The sequence below is a fragment of the Sycon ciliatum genome, chromosome 1 (assembly GCF_964019385.1).
Source record: "Sycon ciliatum chromosome 1, ocSycCili1.1, whole genome shotgun sequence".
In the NCBI taxonomy this organism is placed as follows: Eukaryota; Metazoa; Porifera; class Calcarea; order Leucosolenida; family Sycettidae; genus Sycon; species Sycon ciliatum.
Window position 1 is genome coordinate 45,667,584 of NC_088643.1, and position 22,728 is coordinate 45,690,311.

At 47.2% G+C, this 22,728-nt stretch overlaps 1 protein-coding gene and 1 non-coding gene across 2 annotated transcripts in view; one reads left to right on the forward strand and one right to left on the reverse strand.

Moving 5' to 3' along the window:
• Positions 1-22,728, reverse strand: part of LOC135828552 (uncharacterized) — a 35,630-nt gene that overhangs the window by 10,639 nt on the left and 2,263 nt on the right. Inside the window, exons 2-7 of the mRNA XM_065340993.1 lie at positions 15,755-15,884; positions 14,749-14,898; positions 14,545-14,570; positions 11,303-11,370; positions 9,118-9,232; positions 752-936 (exon numbers count right to left, since the gene is read on the reverse strand). Of these exons, the coding sequence (XP_065197065.1) occupies positions 752-936; positions 9,118-9,232; positions 11,303-11,370; positions 14,545-14,570; positions 14,749-14,898; positions 15,755-15,884 (674 nt within the window). The remainder of the gene's footprint in view (positions 1-751; positions 937-9,117; positions 9,233-11,302; positions 11,371-14,544; positions 14,571-14,748; positions 14,899-15,754; positions 15,885-22,728) is intronic.
• On the forward strand, positions 396-468 carry Trnaf-gaa (transfer RNA phenylalanine (anticodon GAA)). The gene has a single exon. It is a non-coding gene; the product is annotated as a tRNA-Phe (tRNA).

Consider the following 22,728-nt stretch of genomic DNA (forward strand, 5'->3'; position numbering starts at 1 on the left):
CAGCCATAACAATACTTTGCCAGACGTGAGCTGGATTCAATCGTGCATCAAGTAAACAGTCTAATAGAGATGTGTTGAAACGACAGCCAGTCGCAGTGACCCGGATGAGATTGGGCGATGATAATGTGAATGCCCACAAGAGGAAACTGACCACAACTGTGAATGGCCACCCACGGTTGCTTAGCAATCTGAACGTTTCCTTTTGTCAAGTGACCGCTGGTTATCCTGTAACCGTAAATCCTCCATTAGATTGAAGATCCAAAAACAGTCTCTGGTCAGTCAATCCCGGATTTCGGCATTCCTTATTTTCGGTTCAGGGAGGTTTTGTGGCCATGTCAGTGGCAGGTCAATATTCTGCTTCAGGTATCTAGCTACGTGTACCTGTAGTCATGCTAGCCGAAATAGCTCAGTTGGGAGAGCGTTAGACTGAAGATCTAAAGGTCCCTGGTTCAATCCCGGGTTTCGGCATTTCTTTTTTTTTCTTCAACGAAACAAAAATATAGACCAACACCACCATCAAGAGCTATCCGGAGCAGAGAAACAGCCAGAAGAAAAGCAAATTTTACACATTTGTTAAAAAATGCCAAATGTTAAAAAAAGCTAAATCACCTCGTACTACTTACTGTAGTACCGTAAAGTACCGCTGGAGTTGAGTTGCACACTCTTGGGGGTTATGTACTCTTGGTACTACCGGTACTACCGGTAGTACCAACCTTTAAAATAGCGTAGACAGTACTGGTGTGGTGCTCACCTGCTGTTGCAGTGTTTGGCATTTCTTGTTTGCATTGTCCAGGCGCCGCTTTCTTGTCAGCATGGTCTGCTGAAGGTGTTCTTCATGCTGTCGGAGTTTCTTCATGTCACTGACGTGTTGCTTGGTCTCCCTCTGAGCCGTAGCAACGTCTTCCATGAGGCTGTGGCGGTCTTTCGTGATGGTGGCTGCAGAAGAAACCAGACAACAGTGTATCTATTAGGCCTGGTGGAAATGTGAAGCAAAATCCCAAGTTTAATTAAGTACTCCGGTTTTCTCTAATCAAATATGAGCAGTCTTGTGTCCTTCACTCCACGAAAACCGCTTCCCAAACTCGCACCAGGCTCTACATGCCCCGATTTCACAGATGACAATGCTGAGTTGTCATTTTCCACAGTTGATCGATTGCTGCTGCTAGATCACTTGGTCTCCCTCTACTGCTATACCAATACGCCTCAGACACACGCGGCCTGCACACAAATATCTACTCCCTGCACACTCTGAGACTGCTAGCCATGATTTGCCGCAGTAAATACCTGTACCCGGTATAATGTATTAACTAGTTCTCTGATCCACACAGAGTTCTCTTGCCTTCCAAAAAGCCAAGCAAATAATCGAATTCATCAACGAGGGATCATCAACGGTGAAAAAGGAAGGAACATTTGGCGTAACAGTGTCACCAATGTGACTCGCTGCGATGTCAATGCTAAGCAAAACTCCAGCAATGTGACTCGCTACGATGTCAATGCTAAGCAAAACTCCAGCAATGTGACTCGCTACGATGTCAATGCTAAGCAAAACTCCAGCAATGTGACTCCCTACGATGTCAATGCTAAGCAAAACTCCAGCAATGTGACTCGCTACGATGTCAATGCTAAGCAAAACTCCAGCAATGTGACTCGCTACGATGTCAATGCTAAGCAAAACTCCAGAAATGTGACTCGCTACGATGTCAATGCTAAGCAAAACTCCAGCAATGTGACTCGCTACGATGTCAATGCTAAGCAAAACTCCAGAAATGTGACTCGCTACGATGTCAATGCTAAGCAAAACTCCAGCAATGTGACTCGCTACGATGTCAATGCTAAGCAAAACTCCAGCAATGTGACTCGCTACGATGTCAATGCTAAGCAAAACTCCAGAAATGTGACTCGCTACGATGTCAATGCTAAGCAAAACTCCAGCAATGTGACTCGCTACGATGTCAATGCTAAGCAAAACTCCAGAAATGTGACTCGCTACGATGTCAATGCTAAGCAAAACTCCAGCAATGTGACTCGCTACGATGTCAATGCTAAGCAAAACTCCAGCAGTGTGACTCGCTACGATGTCAATACTAAGCAAAACTCCAGCAATGTGACTCGCTACGATGTCAATGCTAAGCAAAACGCCAGCAATGTGACTCGCTACGATGTCAATGCTAAGCAAAACTCCAGCAATGTGACTCGCTACGATGACAATGCTAAGCAAAACTCCAGCATTGTGACTCGCTACGATGTCAATGCTAAGCAAAACTCCAGCAATGTGACTCTCTACGATGTCAATGCTAAGCAAAACTCCAGAAATGTGACTCGCTACGATGTCAATGCTAAGCAAAACTCCAGAAATGTGACTCGCTACGATGTCAATGCTAAGCAAAACTCCAGCAATGTGACTCGCTACGATGTCAAAGCTAAGCAAAACTCCAGCAATGTGACTCGCTACGATGTCAATGCTAAGCAAAACTCCAGCAATGTGACTCGCTACGATGTCAATGCTAAGCAAAACTCCAGCAATGTGACTCGCTACGATGTCAATGCTAAGCAAAACTCCAGCAATGTGACTCGCTACGATGTCAATGCTAAGCAAAACTCCAGAAATGTGACTCGCTACGATGTCAATGCTAAGCAAAACTCCAGCAATGTGACTCGCTACGATGTCAATGCTAAGCAAAACTCCAGCAGTGTGACTCACTACGATGTCAATGCTAAGCAAAACTCCAGCAATGTGACTCGCTACGATGTCAATGCTAAGCAAAACTCCAGCAATGTGACTCGCTACGATGTCAATGCTAAGCAAAACTCCAGCAATGTGACTCGCTACGATGTCAATGCTAAGCAAAACTCCAGCAATGTGACTCGCTACGATGTCAATGCTAAGCAAAACTCCAGAAATGTGACTCGCTACGATGTCAATGCTAAGCAAAACTCCAGCAATGTGACTCGCTACGATGTCAATGCTAAGCAAAACTCCAGCAATGTGACTCGCTACGATGTCAATGCTAAGCAAAACGCCAGCAATGTGACTCGCTACGATGTCAATGCTAAGCAAAACTCCAGAAATGTGACTCGCTACGATGTCAATGCTAAGCAAAACTCCAGCAATGTGACTCGCTACGATGTCAATGCTAAGCAAAACTCCAGCAATGTGACTCGCTACGATGTCAATGCTAAGCAAAACTCCAGAAATGTGACTCGCTACGATGTCAATGCTAAGCAAAACTCCAGCAATGTGACTCGCTACGATGTCAATGCTAAGCAAAACTCCAGCAGTGTGACTCGCTACGATGTCAATGCTAAGCAAAACTCCAGCAATGTGACTCACTACGATGTCAATGCTAAGCAAACTCCAGCAATGTGACTCGCTACGATGTCAATGCTAAGCAAAACTCCAGCAATGTGACTCGCTACGATGTCAATGCAAAGCAAAACTCCAGCAATGTGACTCGCTACGATGTCAATGCTAAGCAAAACTCCAGCAATGTGACTCGCTACGATGTCAATGCTAAGCAAAACTCCAGTAATGTGACTCGCTACGATGTCAATGCTAAGCAAAACTCCAGCAATGTGACTCGCTACGATGTCAATGCTAAGCAAAACTCCAGCAATGTGACTCGCTACGATGTCAATGCTAAGCAAAACTCCAGCAATGTGACTCGCTACGATGTCAATGCTAAGCAAAACTCCAGAAATGTGACTCGCTACGATGTCAATGCTAAGCAAAACTCCAGCAATGTGACTCGCTACGATGTCAATGCTAAGCAAAACTCCAGCAGTGTGACTCGCTACGATGTCAATGCTAAGCAAAACTCCAGCAATGTGACTCACTACGATGTCAATGCTAAGCAAACTCCAGCAATGTGACTCGCTACGATGTCAATGCTAAGCAAAACTCCAGCAATGTGACTCGCTACGATGTCAATGCAAAGCAAAACTCCAGCAATGTGACTCGCTACGATGTCAATGCTAAGCAAAACTCCAGCAATGTGACTCGCTACGATGTCAATGCTAAGCAAAACTCCAGTAATGTGACTCGCTACGATGTCAATGCTAAGCAAAACTCCAGCAATGTGACTCGCTACGATGTCAATGCTAAGCAAAACTCCAGCAATGACGTGACTCGCTACGATGTCAATGCTAAGCAAAACTCCAGCAATGTGACTCGCTACGATGTCAATGCTAAGCAAACTCCAGCAATGTGACGCGCTACGATGTCAATGCTAAGCAAAACTCCAGCAATGTGACTCGCTACGATGTCAATGCAAAGCAAAACTCCAGCAATGTGACTCGCTACGATGTCAATGCTAAGCAAAACTCCAGCAATGTGACTCGCTACGATGTCAATGCTAAGCAAAACTCCAGCAATGTGACTCGCTACGATGTCAATGCTAAGCAAAACTCCAGCAATGTGACTCGCTACGATGTCAATGCTAAGCAAAACTCCAGCAATGACGTGACTCGCTACGATGTCAATGCTAAGCAAAACTCCAGCAATGTGACTCGCTACGATGTCAATGCTAAGCAAAACTCCAGCAATGTGACTCGCTACGATGTCAATGCTAAGCAAAACTCCAGCAATGTGACTCGCTACGATGTCAATGCTAAGCAAAACTCCAGCAATGACGTGACTCGCTACGATGTCAATGCTAAGCAAAACTCCAGCAATGTGACTCGCTACGATGTCAATGCTAAGCAAAACTCCAGAAATGTGACTCGCTACGATGTCAATGCTAAGCAAAACTCCAGCAATGTGACTCGCTACGATGTCAATGCTAAGCAAAACTCCAGAAATGTGACTCGCTACGATGTCAATGCTAAGCAAAACTCCAGCAATGTGACTCGCTACGATGTCAATGCTAAGCAAAACTCCAGCAATGTGACTCGCTACGATGTCAATGCTAAGCAAAACTCCAGAAATGTGACTCGCTACGATGTCAATGCTAAGCAAAACTCCAGCAATGTGACTCGCTACGATGTCAATGCTAAGCAAAACTCCAGAAATGTGACTCGCTACGATGTCAATGCTAAGCAAAACTCCAGCAATGTGACTCGCTACGATGTCAATGCTAAGCAAAACTCCAGCAGTGTGACTCGCTACGATGTCAATACTAAGCAAAACTCCAGCAATGTGACTCGCTACGATGTCAATGCTAAGCAAAACGCCAGCAATGTGACTCGCTACGATGTCAATGCTAAGCAAAACTCCAGCAATGTGACTCGCTACGATGACAATGCTAAGCAAAACTCCAGCATTGTGACTCGCTACGATGTCAATGCTAAGCAAAACTCCAGCAATGTGACTCTCTACGATGTCAATGCTAAGCAAAACTCCAGAAATGTGACTCGCTACGATGTCAATGCTAAGCAAAACTCCAGAAATGTGACTCGCTACGATGTCAATGCTAAGCAAAACTCCAGCAATGTGACTCGCTACGATGTCAAAGCTAAGCAAAACTCCAGCAATGTGACTCGCTACGATGTCAATGCTAAGCAAAACTCCAGCAATGTGACTCGCTACGATGTCAATGCTAAGCAAAACTCCAGCAATGTGACTCGCTACGATGTCAATGCTAAGCAAAACTCCAGCAATGTGACTCGCTACGATGTCAATGCTAAGCAAAACTCCAGAAATGTGACTCGCTACGATGTCAATGCTAAGCAAAACTCCAGCAATGTGACTCGCTACGATGTCAATGCTAAGCAAAACTCCAGCAGTGTGACTCACTACGATGTCAATGCTAAGCAAAACTCCAGCAATGTGACTCGCTACGATGTCAATGCTAAGCAAAACTCCAGCAATGTGACTCGCTACGATGTCAATGCTAAGCAAAACTCCAGCAATGTGACTCGCTACGATGTCAATGCTAAGCAAAACTCCAGCAATGTGACTCGCTACGATGTCAATGCTAAGCAAAACTCCAGAAATGTGACTCGCTACGATGTCAATGCTAAGCAAAACTCCAGCAATGTGACTCGCTACGATGTCAATGCTAAGCAAAACTCCAGCAATGTGACTCGCTACGATGTCAATGCTAAGCAAAACGCCAGCAATGTGACTCGCTACGATGTCAATGCTAAGCAAAACTCCAGAAATGTGACTCGCTACGATGTCAATGCTAAGCAAAACTCCAGCAATGTGACTCGCTACGATGTCAATGCTAAGCAAAACTCCAGCAATGTGACTCGCTACGATGTCAATGCTAAGCAAAACTCCAGAAATGTGACTCGCTACGATGTCAATGCTAAGCAAAACTCCAGCAATGTGACTCGCTACGATGTCAATGCTAAGCAAAACTCCAGCAGTGTGACTCGCTACGATGTCAATGCTAAGCAAAACTCCAGCAATGTGACTCACTACGATGTCAATGCTAAGCAAACTCCAGCAATGTGACTCGCTACGATGTCAATGCTAAGCAAAACTCCAGCAATGTGACTCGCTACGATGTCAATGCAAAGCAAAACTCCAGCAATGTGACTCGCTACGATGTCAATGCTAAGCAAAACTCCAGCAATGTGACTCGCTACGATGTCAATGCTAAGCAAAACTCCAGTAATGTGACTCGCTACGATGTCAATGCTAAGCAAAACTCCAGCAATGTGACTCGCTACGATGTCAATGCTAAGCAAAACTCCAGCAATGACGTGACTCGCTACGATGTCAATGCTAAGCAAAACTCCAGCAATGTGACTCGCTACGATGTCAATGCTAAGCAAACTCCAGCAATGTGACGCGCTACGATGTCAATGCTAAGCAAAACTCCAGCAATGTGACTCGCTACGATGTCAATGCAAAGCAAAACTCCAGCAATGTGACTCGCTACGATGTCAATGCTAAGCAAAACTCCAGCAATGTGACTCGCTACGATGTCAATGCTAAGCAAAACTCCAGCAATGTGACTCGCTACGATGTCAATGCTAAGCAAAACTCCAGCAATGTGACTCGCTACGATGTCAATGCTAAGCAAAACTCCAGCAATGACGTGACTCGCTACGATGTCAATGCTAAGCAAAACTCCAGCAATGTGACTCGCTACGATGTCAATGCTAAGCAAAACTCCAGCAATGTGACTCGCTACGATGTCAATGCTAAGCAAAACTCCAGCAATGTGACTCGCTACGATGTCAATGCTAAGCAAAACTCCAGCAATGACGTGACTCGCTACGATGTCAATGCTAAGCAAAACTCCAGCAATGTGACTCGCTACGATGTCAATGCTAAGCAAAACTCCAGAAATGTGACTCGCTACGATGTCAATGCTAAGCAAAACTCCAGCAATGTGACTCGCTACGATGTCAATGCTAAGCAAAACTCCAGCAATGTGACTCGCTACGATGTCAATGCAAAGCAAAACTCCAGCAATGTGACTCGCTACGATGTCAATGCTAAGCAAAACTCCAGCAATGTGACTCGCTACGATGTCAATGCTAAGCAAAACTCCAGAAATGTGACTCGCTACGATGTCAATGCTAAGCAAAACTCCAGCAATGTGACTCGCTACGATGTCAATGCTAAGCAAAACTGCAGCAATGTGACTCGCTACGATGTCAATGCTAAGCAAAACGCCAGCAATGTGACTCGCTACGATGTCAATGCTAAGCAAAACTCCAGAAATGTGACTCGCTACGATGTCAATGCTAAGCAAAACTCCAGCAATGTGACTCGCTACGATGTCAATGCTAAGCAAAACTCCAGTAATGTGACTCGCTACGATGTCAATGCTAAGCAAAACTCCAGAAATGTGACTCGCTACGATGTCAATGCTAAGCAAAACTCCAGCAATGTGACTCGCTACGATGTCAATGCTAAGCAAAACTCCAGCAGTGTGACTCGCTACGATGTCAATGCTAAGCAAAACTCCAGCAATGTGACTCACTACGATGTCAATGCTAAGCAAACTCCAGCAATGTGACTCGCTACGATGTCAATGCTAAGCAAAACTCCAGCAATGTGACTCGCTACGATGTCAATGCAAAGCAAAACTCCAGCAATGTGACTCGCTACGATGTCAATGCTAAGCAAAACTCCAGCAATGTGACTCGCTACGATGTCAATGCTAAGCAAAACTCCAGCAATGTGACTCGCTACGATGTCAATGCTAAGCAAAACTCCAGCAATGTGACTCGCTACGATGTCAATGCAAAGCAAAACTCCAGCAATGACGTGACTCGCTACGATGTCAATGCTAAGCAAAACTCCAGCAATGTGACTCGCTACGATGTCAATGCTAAGCAAAACTCCAGCAATGTGACTCGCTACGATGTCAATGCTAAGCAAAACTCCAGCAATGTGACTCGCTACGATGTCAATGCTAAGCAAAACTCCAGCAATGACGTGACTCGCTACGATGTCAATGCTAAGCAAAACTCCAGCAATGTGACTCGCTACGATGTCAATGCTAAGCAAAACTCCAGCAATGTGACTCGCTACGATGTCAATGCTAAGCAAAACTCCAGCAATGTGACTCGCTACGATGTCAATGCTAAGCAAAACTCCAGCAATGTGACTCGCTACGATGTCAATGCTAAGCAAAACTCCAGCAATGACGTGACTCGCTACGATGTCAATGCTAAGCAAAACTCCAGCAATGTGACTCGCTACGATGTCAATGCTAAGCAAAACTCCAGCAATGTGACTCGCTACGATGTCAATGCTAAGCAAAACTCCAGCAATGTGACTCGCTACGATGTCAATGCTAAGCAAAACTCCAGCAATGACGTGACTCGCTACGATGTCAATGCTAAGCAAAACTCCAGCAATGTGACTCGCTGCGATGTCAATGCTAAGCAAAACTCCAGCAATGTGACTCGCTACGATGTCAATGCTAAGCAAAACTCCAGCAATGTGACTCGCTACGATGTCAATGCTAAGCAAAACTCCAGCAATGTGACTCGCTGCGATGTCAATGCCAAGCAAAACTCCAGCAATGTGACTCGCTACGATGTCAATGCTAAGCAAAACTCCAGCACTGAACACCTACATGTGTGCGCATGAAATATTGCACCGTGGCGTTGCCAGATGATCATGAAGGACGTGAAACTCTTCAATTGCAACGATTTTTACCCTCTTCTTGCTTCTTATAATTGTGTGTATAAAGTGCATTATTATCATACCTTCAAGTGCCTTGACATGTTCTCGAAGCTGTTGCCTTTCTGCATCCACCTTCTGCAAGAAATCATCCTTTCGCCTCAGGTCATTCTGCAAGTTGGCTATCTGTGTGTGGAACTCCTATGACCGGATGATAAAATAGGATACAGAAAAACACTACAGTATTTAAAAGTGCTACGGCTATAGCATATACTACGGCTATAGCATATACTTGCCAGTGCTACGGCTATAGCATACACTTGCCAGTGCTACGGCTATAGCATATGCTACGGCTATAGCATATACTACGGCTATAGCATACACTACGGCTATAGAATACACTACGGCTATAGAATACACTACGGCTATAGCATACACTACGGCTATAGCATACACTACGGCTATAGCATACACTTGCCAGTGCTACGGCTATAGCATACACTACGGCTATAGCATACACTTGCCAGTGCTACGGCTATAGCATACACTTGCCAGTGCTACGGCTATAGCATACACTTGCCTCTTTGCATTGGATATAAAGTACATTGTTTGAAGACCCTGCATGTCCCTTTCCAAGTCATTCAACCCTGGGTCTTAACGGTACCTTACCTAGGGTATTTGTAAAACCTGGGAGTCACCGGTGCTGTACCGGTGCTGTACTGGAGTTTCACTCTACGGCATGTTCACCATGACCATGTTTGCCGCAAGTAGCAGACGACAAAGAGAGGAAACTAACACAGCTCGTTGCAAAAGTCCCCCGGATGTTAGTCACTGAATAGATTGTGTGTGTGTGTGTGTGTGTGTGTGTGTATGCGGACGGGATTTTGCACGGAAAGGAGACATGGCTCGGCATAAGTGTCTGGAGGAGCGTGCGCGGCCTGTGTCTGAGCAGCGGGGCGCCAGTCAGTGCGGGCGGTGTGGGCGGTGGCTGAGAAGCCGCGGTGGCTTGGTCCGGCATGTGTGTGCCTCAACGGTGGATGCCGCAGTGCCACCTGGAACTACCGGAGCGTCGGCACCGGCGGAGGGATGTTGTGCCGCGCATTGTGACAGGTGTGGTCGCTGCTTTCGCGGTGTCCGGGGACGGGGAAGGCATCGCTGTTCAAGGGTGGCTCATAGACCAACAGCAGCGGAGCGCTCAGCCTTCCAGCACGTGTGCATATGCGGCAAGCGGATGCGACTACCCGTGCACCTGGAGCGTCATCGAGCGTCGTGTCCTCTCTCTCTCTCTTCTCAAGTTTCCCAATGATGGGATCACGTGACCCTTTTGCGGCAGTGACTCTACAGGACAGGACAGGACAGGTGTGTGTGTGTATGTGTGTGTGTGTGTATGTGTGTATGTGTGTGTGTTTGTTGGTTGCAGGGTTCATATACCGTAAAGTCGCGGATAAAAGCCGGGCTTATAAGCATATAAGCCGCTTTCTGCATCAGGCTTTAATGCAAACCAGGCTTGTATGCAAACCATGCTTATATGCACCACTGATATTTTTGCCAGGCCTGTATGCACGTTTCTACGCGCGCACGCGTAGATCTACCACTGACTACCGGTACGGCGGCAGTTTTACTATGCATCGTACATAGCGCATGCACTCTTGACCTACCCGATCCGCGCTTGCATGGAAGCCAGGCTTCTACACGCGACAGGCTTATATGCATTTGACCCGTTTGATTTTCAGGCTTCTATCCGCGATGTGCTTGTATGCAAACCCGGCTTTTATCCGCGACTTTACGGTACTTTATATTTGAAGTATACATACCTGTTGACCATGGACTGCTTCTGGCTAGATTAACTCTTGTGTAATCAATGGTGCTAGTGAAACTTATATCAGATCCATGCTGATTTAGCCACCCACACTAGTACCAAGTATTACCCTCACTGGGGGCAGGGGTAACTGCAGTTGGATCCCAGGACGGATACCCTGATGCCGTCAATCCTTTTTCTGCACCTTGTCCTCATCCACTTACTGAGGTGTGGTGAGCCCGTAAGTGGGATCATTTGCAAGTCCACCCATAGGTTTGGGGATTTCAGGGGGTGTCGGCCGTTGGGCGGTTCAATAGCCAGTTGAGTCATCTTTCCAGGATTCTTTTTGAGTTCCTCTCTCCCCTCTCCCGGGGAGACCCACCTGAGCAATACAAGTGAAAACATCAACAGACAAGTGGTGTGGGACTTTTAAAAAGATGTCCGACTGCTATGCACTGATAACTATTACTTACCTCCTGTAGCAAGGACGCTTTGCTAGCTGTCTTCTTCTCGGCCTTCTCCACAGCATTGCTGGCATTATCTAGACACAACCGAGTGAGAGGCGCATGCAGAACAGAGACTTCATTCTGTTGTAAGTATTCCCCTGTAAACACTACCAACTTAGTCATGCCAAACTACGGCTGAGGAATATCTTATCAGTACGATGTTGATGATGAGTACCATGAAGGGAGAACAGGAATACACATAGGGTCAAAATACAGTGCTCCTTTTGTGAGGTTCTCTAGCTAATACTTGGTACAATGTTACTGAACTTGGGGCAAGGGGAGTTCCTAGTGATTCCAACACGTCTGTTCAAAAGGACACTCATTGCTGACAGCACGTTTAGATGGTCTTGCTGCACTGGTGACTTTCCCTGAAAGTTGATGACAATGACCCAAGTGCACACCAAGTATTCCGACAAATGTGCATGGTAAAGCCTTCCAATCAACAAGTCCAAGAAATATGCCTGCTACAGGGTAAATAAGTCTGAAAATGGTTCACAGTCTTTAATAATGAAGATTTGACTGATGGCGCCGTGCTTGTCCCCAAGTGCTGAAGTCCACAGGTTTTGCCTGATATTTAGCACCGACACTACTTGCTGATCATGACTATCACCATACTGAGGCATAGAAACGTATCCATCACAAATACCACCAATTCGGACAAGTGCAATGGTCACACAGTCACTTGTACAAGTCACGGTTCAGGGTGACATTTCATTCGCACTGGCCAATCTTGGAAAGGATAAACATGTAGTTCTTGCACATCAGTTGTGGGAAGACTGAGGCCGAAGAAAATAGCACCCGCTTTAGTTGAAACACCAGTCCCGACTGGCACACACTACAGTGGTCCATGTTTCTCTGGCAATGCTCAATATTTGTAACACCCTTGCGCAAACAACATGATAACCTATTTGCGCAGCAGGTACAACTAATATGCTGACAGCTGAAGCCGGGAAATGGTGCATCACACAAATCAGGTTTTTTACATCTTCCTCGCCCGATCAAGTGCCTGCAGTGGAGACTTCACGCCCCTTGGACAGATTGTCACATCATGTGATAAGCATTCGACTATTGAGTGTAGATCCTTCTTGATTACGAATGCATTCAGTGCTACATGACATTGTGTACAGCGTTACACGCAAGAGCACAAGTTGTACGTGTAACTGTATAAATTCCCTAGTTGTACTGCACTACATGTATCACAAAGCAGCACCGACTACTTGCCAGTCTCTAGTGTTACCTTTGGTACACCTTTATCCTAGTGATACCAGCAGAGAACGGGTTTATTCAAGTGATACTAGTACCGTAAAATCCCGACAGAGCGCCCCGTCTCTCCCATCCGCCCCGTCTCTCCCATCCGCCCCGTCTCTCCCATCCGCCCCGTCTCTCCCATCCGCCCCGTCTCTCCCATCCGCCCCGTCTCTCCCATCCGCCCCGTCTCTCCCATCCGCCCCGTCTCTCCCATCCGCCCCGTCTCTCCCATCCGCCCCGTCTCTCCCATCCGCCCCTCCCTGACTTCTTGTCAGGGACGTGATAATGATTGTATCCTCGTATGACTCTGTCGCAGTCTGTGATGCCGTACTGAACTGCAGACGCGTGCTCGACCCCGTTGGAAATGTACGCAACAGTGCCCACCGGTGCACCCTCCTGACCATGGATCGCACAAACCCTGCGTTTTGTCGGGTCTGTTCGACCCCTAGCCCTGGCTCTTGACCTTTGGTTGGTGTACGAGATGCACGTACAGTTTTCGTAGGGTGAGTACTTTTTCATGTAGCACTGAATGCGGCAAGTAGGACTCGCCCATCCGCCCCTCCCCACCTGAAGCGTTGAGGAGGTTGGGGCGCTCTGGCGGGATTTTACGGTAGCCGTGGCCAACAAGAGAGAGAAGTACCGCTGTATACTAGAAACGTCATATATGGGCGTGCCTGTTGTATTACTTGCACAATACCTGCAACCGTAGCTAATGCCAAGTTTGACACTGGGTCCGCACCATTGATCTCCAGCTCCAGCTCCAGTACATACACACATTTTACCTACGCCTCTTCCCTCTTTTATACCTTATGTCTTCGCAACCTCATTATTGGGAAGAAACTCCTGTTTGGATTTGCGACAAAACAAAAGTAATCATCAACATCATCGAATGTGTGCCACGCTGACTGCAGAGTTTCTACTGTAAAACCGGAAATTTTCGGTGGAGATCTATTTTTGGTAACTTCGGTACAGGAAAATTTTAGCTAAAATAAAATGCGACCTAAAATTCAACCATGCCATGCCACACAGTGTGAAAATGCATCTTTGGATCTGGTTTACCAAAATTTTCACTCTACCGAACCGTTGATTTTGGGAAATACCGAAAATATTACACCACCGAAAATTCCCGGTTAGGCGAGACCAAAAAAAATAGAGATTCCCGGGCCCTCCCGCACCAAAATCGAGCCAAAGCCAATTTTTTTTTAACAGTTCATACATGACTGTACATGTACAGTACTGATCGTGTGAGTAGATCTGTGACGTGGAGTCACACAAACCCGAGCTTGTACGACTCCCTGATGAACAGATCAGGGACATCGTTGGCCGAAATATAGAAAAACTGAACGGGGAAAACCGCATACCTGTTGTCTGTAAAAAAAATTGAATAAAAATTACTGGAAAATGCGGTAAAAAAAGTTCAACATGGTATGCACACATATATTCATGTACATACATGGGAAAAAATAAAAAATAAAATTCGCCCGCCCGCACCAATTTCACATGGGTCCTGCCCGGGAATCTCGATTTTATTTTGGTCTCGCCTTATATAGTACTTGGTATGTTAATCGGAGAGGGTTAGAGCCTCGGGCAGGGTACAATACGGGTTGGGACATGCGCAGATTGATGCTGTCATGAGCGGACAGGCTTTTCTCTTGTGAACGACTATGTGCCTAGTTCCTGCAAGCAATGACCAGGTGGTGGCAGGTGTTTGTAGTGATTGCATTCGGAGTACACGGGATAGACTCGGTGCACTAGGAGTGGGTGGTCTGGAGGGTAAAGGTGCGCCGCTGCTTCAAGTCTCGCGCTGATGCAGCCTGTCTCGGTACAAACCTTTTGGAACCTTCATCATGAATATTATGTGAAACAATTTTCAGCTCTGGCTAGTCCAGAGCATGCGCAGACCGTCAGGTGTGTACTCCTGTACAGGTAACCGTTAGGTATATACCCCTAATCAAACTCACCGTGTGCTTTCTGTGCTTGTTGTCTCCTGTATAGTGAACATCGATGGTGTTGATGTTGTTGATGTTGACCAGCTAAGGACTTACTCAGAGTACATTGTGAAGTCTGTTCACCTACACCACAAGACAGCCGTCACTCCTGCAGGACAATGCACTTTAAGTATGGTACATTTATGCGCTGCGCAGCATTGTTCTAGAAGAGGATACAGATAGTTACTTTCCAGTTCCAGGAAGTATATTTGCTGCTGAAGATTACGAATGTACTCGTCCTCGAGGTGCTGCACGCTGCTATCCGCCTTCCCTGGAGGTGATCCGTCTACTTGATCTCGTTTTGGTAGCCGCGTAGTCACAGTAGGCCTTCAACAAAATATACAGATACAAGCAAGGGCAAAGCGGAAGTTTGGACTCAAACAAAAAAAGAACTTAGAACTTTGTGTGCACCACCTGGTTCAACTCCAAACAAACGTAAAACTAGATCTATGCTCAAATTCATTGCTCCGATCCACCTTCAAACAAGATTCGTATATTCGCCTGATTTTACTATTATTATTTACTAAAGTATTTACACAAGGCAGAACAATAGAGACCAAAAGCGTTCTCGTTACTCCGTATTTAGGTGGTATGCCATTGCTTTATGGCCTCGGGTGAGTGGTATACCAGGCATGGTAGGCCCTAGCCATAGTGTGATACGGAAATGACTGTCAATGGCCGTCAACTCAAGATCGGCCACATCTTCTCACTCTTTCTGGTTCATATCACATGCCTCCAGCATTAGCAGCTTGCATGGAGAAAAGTCTTCCGAGAGGTCACAAAATGACAAAGACCTGTCAATTCAGGAGGAAACTGTCACCTCGTTTGCGGTCCTGCCTTCGCCCAGTAATTACACGTACAGCTCTTCAGAAGGGCGTGTACTGACTGTGCATGGACAAAAGAACAATGTCTGGGGACATGTATACCAGATTTCAAAAAGACAACTATCTGTGTGTGTGTGTGTGTGTGTGTGTGTGTGTGTGTGTGTGTGTGTGTGTGTGTGTGTGTGCGCGCGTGTGTGTGTGTGTGTGTGCGTGTATGTGTGTGTGTGTGTGTGTGTGTGTGTATGTGTGTGTGTGTGTGTTTGTGCGTGTGAGAAAGAGAGAGAGTGTGTGTGTGTGTATGTATGTGCACAGGTGCATGGTAGATCTACCATTATGATGAGCTTGCAACACGCTCTCACCTGCCAGGAGTGACGGGTCTCGGCTGCAGGTGATCGGTACCCGGGAATGTGGAACTCAGCTTGCCTGTTGGCTTCCATGGTAGAGGGTTACGCATGCTCATGCTGCTGCTCACTTGAGACCGTTGATGGCCTGGGTGTAGAAATAAAGGGAAAGAAACTTCTTAACCCTTTGCGTGCTGAGTACGAGTTAACTCGCACTTTATGCATGACCTGATCCACTACGTACGAGTTAACTCGCAAAAAAATCGCGCGCTGTATCGCAGTGCATAGACCAGTGTACAAACTTTCGTAACTTCGTCAAACATAAACGCATCGCGACAATCAATACACCGTTGGAAAGATCTTCACCTCATCTTTCCGGGGGTATAAAGTTCTTCGCGATAGGATAAGAATTCATTGAGCGGCGAAAAGATGAACACGGAAATCACGGCCCAGAGTGAACGCGCGCTGTATCGCAGTGCATAGACCAGTGTACAAACTTTCGTAACTTCGTAAAACATAAACGCATCGCGAAAATCAATACACCGTTGGAAAGATCTTCACCTCATCTTTCCGGGGGTATAAAGTTCTTCGCGATAGGATAAGAATTCATTGAGCGGCGACAAGATGAACACGGAAATCACGGCCCAGAGTGAACGCGCGCTGTATCGCAGTGCATAGACCAGTGTACAAACTTTCGTAACTTCGTCAAACATAAACGCATCGCGACAATCAATACACCGTTGGAAAGATCTTCACCTCATCTTTCCGGGGGTATAAAGTTCTTTGCGATAGGATAAGAATTCATTGAGCGGCGACAAGATGAACACGGAAATCACGGCCCAAAGTGAACGCGAATTTTTTTGTTCAAATCTTCTTCTTGTTGCAGAGCGTGCCAGGGGATTTCCCTTTTGGCACGGCGCATGCGTGATGGACATCAAATGAAGCGCTTGGATCTGAGCTTTTCAGTGCAGTTTGAATTGTGAAAATCTGTTGAATTTGGGCAAGAAGCCGAACAAGAATGTGAAATTGAGTTGTTGTGCCGTTCCGAGGCACGGTGGAGTAATTCGGAGAGGACCTGGATGTGGCCCTGATGTGTCTATGGAGCTGAGAGCTGCCAGGATGGATTCGCTTGGTCCTGATCTTTCCAACGAGCCCAGGACGATGAAAATCCATCAAGGTTGAGTAAAATCAGAATAAATTTCGTTCGGAGCTGTGAGTGCATACTCCACCAAGAGAGTCAGTGCGCTGGACGGCCAGTGGATTGGAGAAAAGGGGCTCAGCATGCAAAGGGTTAATTGCAGACATCCCACCACAATTGCCTTGTGCAGTTGCCAATTGGACCTTTTCCAACGTTTCATTAACTCCATCCAGGCATGCATAATTTCGGGCTTGTCGCCGATCTTAACTGCACAACAGTAAACAGCGTGGAGTTAGGTTGAATTATTCACAGCCAGATGTATTGCCACATGGCATACTTGCCAACCCAGCCAAAGAAAATCCCTTAGCCTAGTCACACACCCAGTTTCCCTAATTTTTCTCTCATTTCCCTTGTTTTCCTGGTTTTCGCCAATTTCGGCCGTTTTTCTCTTTTTTTCTGCAATTTTTGAGTATTTTTGCGTATTCTTTTGCGCAATTTTTCGGCAATTTTTCCTTTCTTTTTATTCATTTCTAACCCATTGCTCATTGGGGGACCAAAACCTGAGTTTCTTCATGGTCAGATCGCCCCTACATGTGTGGTTCGGTGAAATGCAGGGCAGCATGTGCCCTTGTCACACCACAAAACAACCTTGTTTTGAACACTGTGGGTCGCAGCACGGCTGGAAAAATCCTTCCGCTTTCAAGCAGGACTTATTATTATTATTATTATTATTATTATTATTAATTCAACATCTCCTGGCTCGTCAGAAGACTGCCAATATATATGAGAAGTCGGGTGGTAGCCAACCACGGCGAAATGAATAATAAGGAGAGAAACAAAGAGAGTACTGCAAGGGGAGGCATGACGAAAATGGTGAGATTATTTGGGACGAAGAAGCTGAAGCTTGAACTCCTTAATGTCTGTGCATGCTTTAAGGCTAGTTGGCAGGGAAGACCAGAGAGTGTACGCAGAGAAGATAGGAGATTTCAGAAACAGGGAGGTATTAGCACGGGGTAATGAGAAGGAATGACGTGTTGATCTGGTGGACACAAACCAGTTATACTTAGCAAAGTGTTTTGGAGCCAGGTCTAATAAGATCATGTGTACAAGGATGCAAAGATGTTGCTGGTGTCGCTCTAAGAGGGGAGATACTGAAGCTAAACTGTAGAGACGTTGGGAGGAGAATGTTTGATTTTTGCGAAACAGGATTTTTAGAAGCAGACGCTGGTGTATTTCCAGAGTTTGAACAAGGGCCTGAGACAGACCGCACCACGCTGTGTCACAGTAATCAAATATAGGTAGAATATACGACGTAAAGAACAATTTTCGGCAATGGTCATTTAAATGGTGGCAGTGAGGTTGCAACATGCCAAGGGAGGAGCTAGCTCGCTTGCATACTGACTGGACCTGTGGGGACCAGGACATATGGCTGTCGAATATAACACCAAGGTGTTTGTGTTCATGAACAATTTTAACGTTAGCATTGGCTCCTGGAAAGTGCAACGGCTGAGTAGGCGGCGATGGGCTGATGAACATTGCTTCGGTCTTCGCGATGTTGGGCCTCAGCTTCCAAGCTTCCATCCATGCTATGGTGGAGTTAATGCCGGTCTGCATGGAGGTAACGAGGTTGGACGGCGAGCTGTCAGAGCACAACAGTGCAGTATCATCAGCAAAAAGGCTGACGTCTGGAACTAGAGAGGGCAGATCGTTCACATAAGTTAGGAAAAGGAGTGGACCCAGTATGGACCCCTGTGGAACACCAGACACTACAGGTAAAGGATCGGACAAGGAAGCAGAGACACGGACAGTTTGATGACGGGACGACAAATATGACGACAGCCACTGCAGAGCTGTACCACGTACTAGAAAAATGTACTCAAGCTTTGCAAGTAGGCCTCGATGCCAGACTGTATCAAACGCTTTTGACAGATCAAAAAAGACAAGACCTACATGCTTCTTCAGGTTACGATGTCCGTAAATATCCTGGATTAAGCGTGTCAATTGCAAAGTAGTTGAGTCGCCACGACAGAAGCTGGATTGTGCAGAGGAGAGGGCAGGGGTGACATGGTGGTAGAGAGATTCATAGAAGATGCGTTCACAGACCTTGGATATAGTTGGTAGGAGGGAGATGGGCCTGTAATTAACAGCTTGGGAGCGTTGTCCTTTCTTAAAGATCGGGACAACAATAGCAGATTTCCACGCAGATGGGAAGACTCCTGCACGATATGACAAGTTGAAGAGCAAGCACAGGGGATACGACAAGGAAGGCACCAGCAGTTTAAGGACTTCATTTGGAATACCGTCTTTTCCAGGAGACTTGCAGCTCTTAAGACGTTTCAGTTGTTTGCGGACCACACCAGTTGTTGTAAAGACCTCCAGAAGTGGAGCGCGCAGCTCTGGAGCTGGGTGCAGGGGCGGGATAACCCAGTTCGGATCGTCGGGAAGGCCGGGAGAGACAAACTGTTTGTTCAGAGTGTCCGCAATGGACTTTGCCTCAGACTGACGGTTGCCATCAGGATCAATCAAGCACTGGATTGGGGCGCGAGAGACACTGGGACGCTGGGTGCGAATGAACTGATAGAAAGAAGGACGATTGGGTGATGAGATTGTTTCAGAGAGGGAGCTGATGTAAGAGCGGTAGGTTTTACGGGATAGGTATTTGACAAAGTTGCGTTGAACTCGGTAGGCCTCCATATTGACAGGTGTTGGAAATTTTCGGCTGACACTGAAGAGGTCTCGTTTACATTTCACCGCAGATACGAGGACAGTCGACACCCAGGGTGGATTGGATGTCACAGACGATGTGCGTATGTTTGACCGACAAGAATGGGTGGAAAAATCAGCGAGGTGGTGCTGGAAGGTTTGTTCCAGGACGATTGAAAATCGATCGACTGCGTCGTCAACAGTTGGGGAATTGCCTGGGCGTAGAAATGACCAGTCACAATGAGAGAGATCGGAATTAAGAGAGTCCCTGCAGTGAGAGGGGACATGACGATAGCGGTAAGGGAAATGTTTGCGTGGTGCTTGCTGCAGATGTTGGCCAGGCGATGGTGAGAGCTCGAACCGACATGACACGGTCAGATGATCCGAGGATCCAAGAGCGCAAGTCGTGTTAATATCCGTTGCAAGCTGGGGGTTGTTGACGAAGAGAAGGTCTAAGCACGACTGGGTCCCTGCAGGTGTTGTGTGCGTTGGGGTATTCACAAGCTGCTCTAGTCCGAAGCAGGTGAGGTGGCGGTAGAGCGCAGCTCCCGCGGGGGACGTTGAGTCAGTTGGGCACCAGTGCTGGTGCTTACAGTTGAAGTCTCCAGTCAGTATGACGTGGTACGAGGACATGGGGATAGTGACCAGGGCATCGGTGAGCATGTTACAGAAGTGATTTATCTCTGTGCTTTTGGCAGAGGGTGGGCGATAGGCACTACAGACAATAATAGGCTTTGGGGAGCCGGAACAAGGTTTAAGCTCCACCCACACTGTTTCACAGGTAGGGCGACTGAGGTCGTTGCGAAGTTGGATACAACTGAAACGATGATCACGAACGAGAATAGCGACTCCACCATATCCCCTGGAGGCGGTACCAGACTTGTTTTCGTTAGGAGGTCGATCACGCCGAAAGGTGGTGTATCCAGAGATGCTAAGAGCGACACTTGGAGCTAACCAGGTTTCACTGAGGCAAATAATGTCAGGTCTGTGGATCTCGGCAATAGCCGACAATTCTGCGGATTTGTTGAGAACGGAGCGGCAGTTAATGGAGAACAAGTTTAGCTTTTCCTGGCAGCGCGGGTAGTAGGGCCGAGCCAGTGGATTTAGGTGGGAATTGGCCATCATTCGCTGGCTGTTGCGACATCGTTTGTGCTGGTGCCAAAGCTGTCACTTTTGAAGCGCCAGGGTCGGATGGTGTGGGAAAGCATGTCAGGCCAGAATGCCTTATTGGCTACTTTCTCCTCGTCGGCTGCCTCCACAGTCACGCGTGCATATGCAGTCCTGAAGTAGGCTGATGCATAGATGACGCATTGCACTATGTCGACCCCATGATCGGAGCACCATTTAGCAATAGATGATGCGGAGCAGTGAGGTTGCACGTTCCCAATGTAAAAGACCTTACGCTTTGCCCGGGGCGCTGCCGTCAACTCAGCAACATGGCCACCGGCGGGGGGTGTTTCGTTTGTGTAGCGGGACTTCTCCTCGCGCTTGGTGATCAAGGATGTCTGCATATTAGTATTGCCTTCTACGGGTGTGCTTGAACGCTGAGCCCTGCGCAAACGCCTTGCTTGGACGTCCTGCCATTCGGGTTGAGGGGTGTGCGTACGGTGTGAGACGGAGTCGACAGTGCTAGGTTGCTGTACAGTGTGTGCACTGGGCTGGCTGGCACTGCCAGCTGAGCATGTGCGTGTGTACCGTACAGGGTGTGTACCGGCGGGCTTGAGCTGGAGGGTCCAGCGGGTGCACGTGCAGGTTGTTGGGATGTTCCTGCTAGTACGTCGCTGTACTGTGCTGTGCTGCCAGAGGTCGTGTGGCTCCCGTGTACGCGTTGCATGAACCTGGTACCCTCTGTTTCTCAGCCATGGTCTTCGACCATCCCACTATGACTGCCTCGTGGCCTGGCATGAGGAGAACATATATGCAGTGAATGGGATTTTCGGTCTTTGACCACTTGCTGGTGAGCTGATCTACTCACCTCCCACCGCTTTAGGAGCTGCATCTGCACCTTGATCCTTGAAGGGTGGTGGCGTTCCTACGGATGCGGAAAACTCGGTTTCCAGCCGAGTCTCGTGCGAACCGTGACATTTTTTTAATTAATTTTGAACACTCATGGTTCAGTGCCAATCCCGGTAGTTTTTCGATCAAAGTCAAAAATCCCCGGTATGCCGGTAGGTACCCTAGTTTTCCGGTAGTATGCCAGGAAAACTGGTATGGTTGGCAAGTATGACGTGGCCATCACAACATGGCATATAGCATACCTGGGGGTGGGGGTGCTTTGGGTGCTCGGCCCGCGGCACCCCCTTACAACGTTCAACCTTGACATACGAGCTTCAAGTACACAGGCTCCTGATCAGAATGTGGATGGAGCCTGTAGGGGAGACGGTTTCAAATAGGACATAGGTTGCAAACCGGAACGGTCTCAATATTCACTTTCTCTCTTGGTATTTTGATAAGAAACATATGTCACAGTGAGACTACGATGTGTTTTACTCAGCGCCAAAATTCCATGGCTCTGCGATGACCAGAAGCGCCATACCAAGCATTTGAGTTTTGACGTGTTGCTTCCCACTGCGACTTGAGTTTTAGGTCTTTCGAAAAATCAACTTCTTGTCGCAGGTAAACAGCGGCTCACCTCTCGCCAATAAAGCACCGTATACCAATGAAAACTAATGGAAGCACACACAAGGCTTATTGGTGCTCTGTACTGGCCGTCGTGGAGCCATAGCAATTACCTAATTTCAGAACCCGGAGTGAACTTGACGTGCACTCCAAAACCTTTCCGGTTTGGAGCCACCTCTGTAAACACCAAAAATTGAGGGCAAATTGGAGGCAACGGGCTAACACAAAGGAGTGGCTCAGATCGATCGACTCTGGCCTCAAAGCAAACTTCAACATGCCAGCTTCCTTCCACAAAACATATTTCGAGTGAACAACCCACGCTGATGATCGGTTTGGGTCTACACGATTATGCTGTCAAACCGTTCCGGTATCGAACCGTCGCCTCTACATGATTCTAGATCAAGTCACGTTGTCAGTGCGGGGCACCATGATACACCAAGAAGTATGTCGATCTACTGAGTGCCAGCCTAGTGTTACAGCCATGTGCTTAGAACATGCACAGCACGTTACTGGCGCTTGTTGTTCACACACC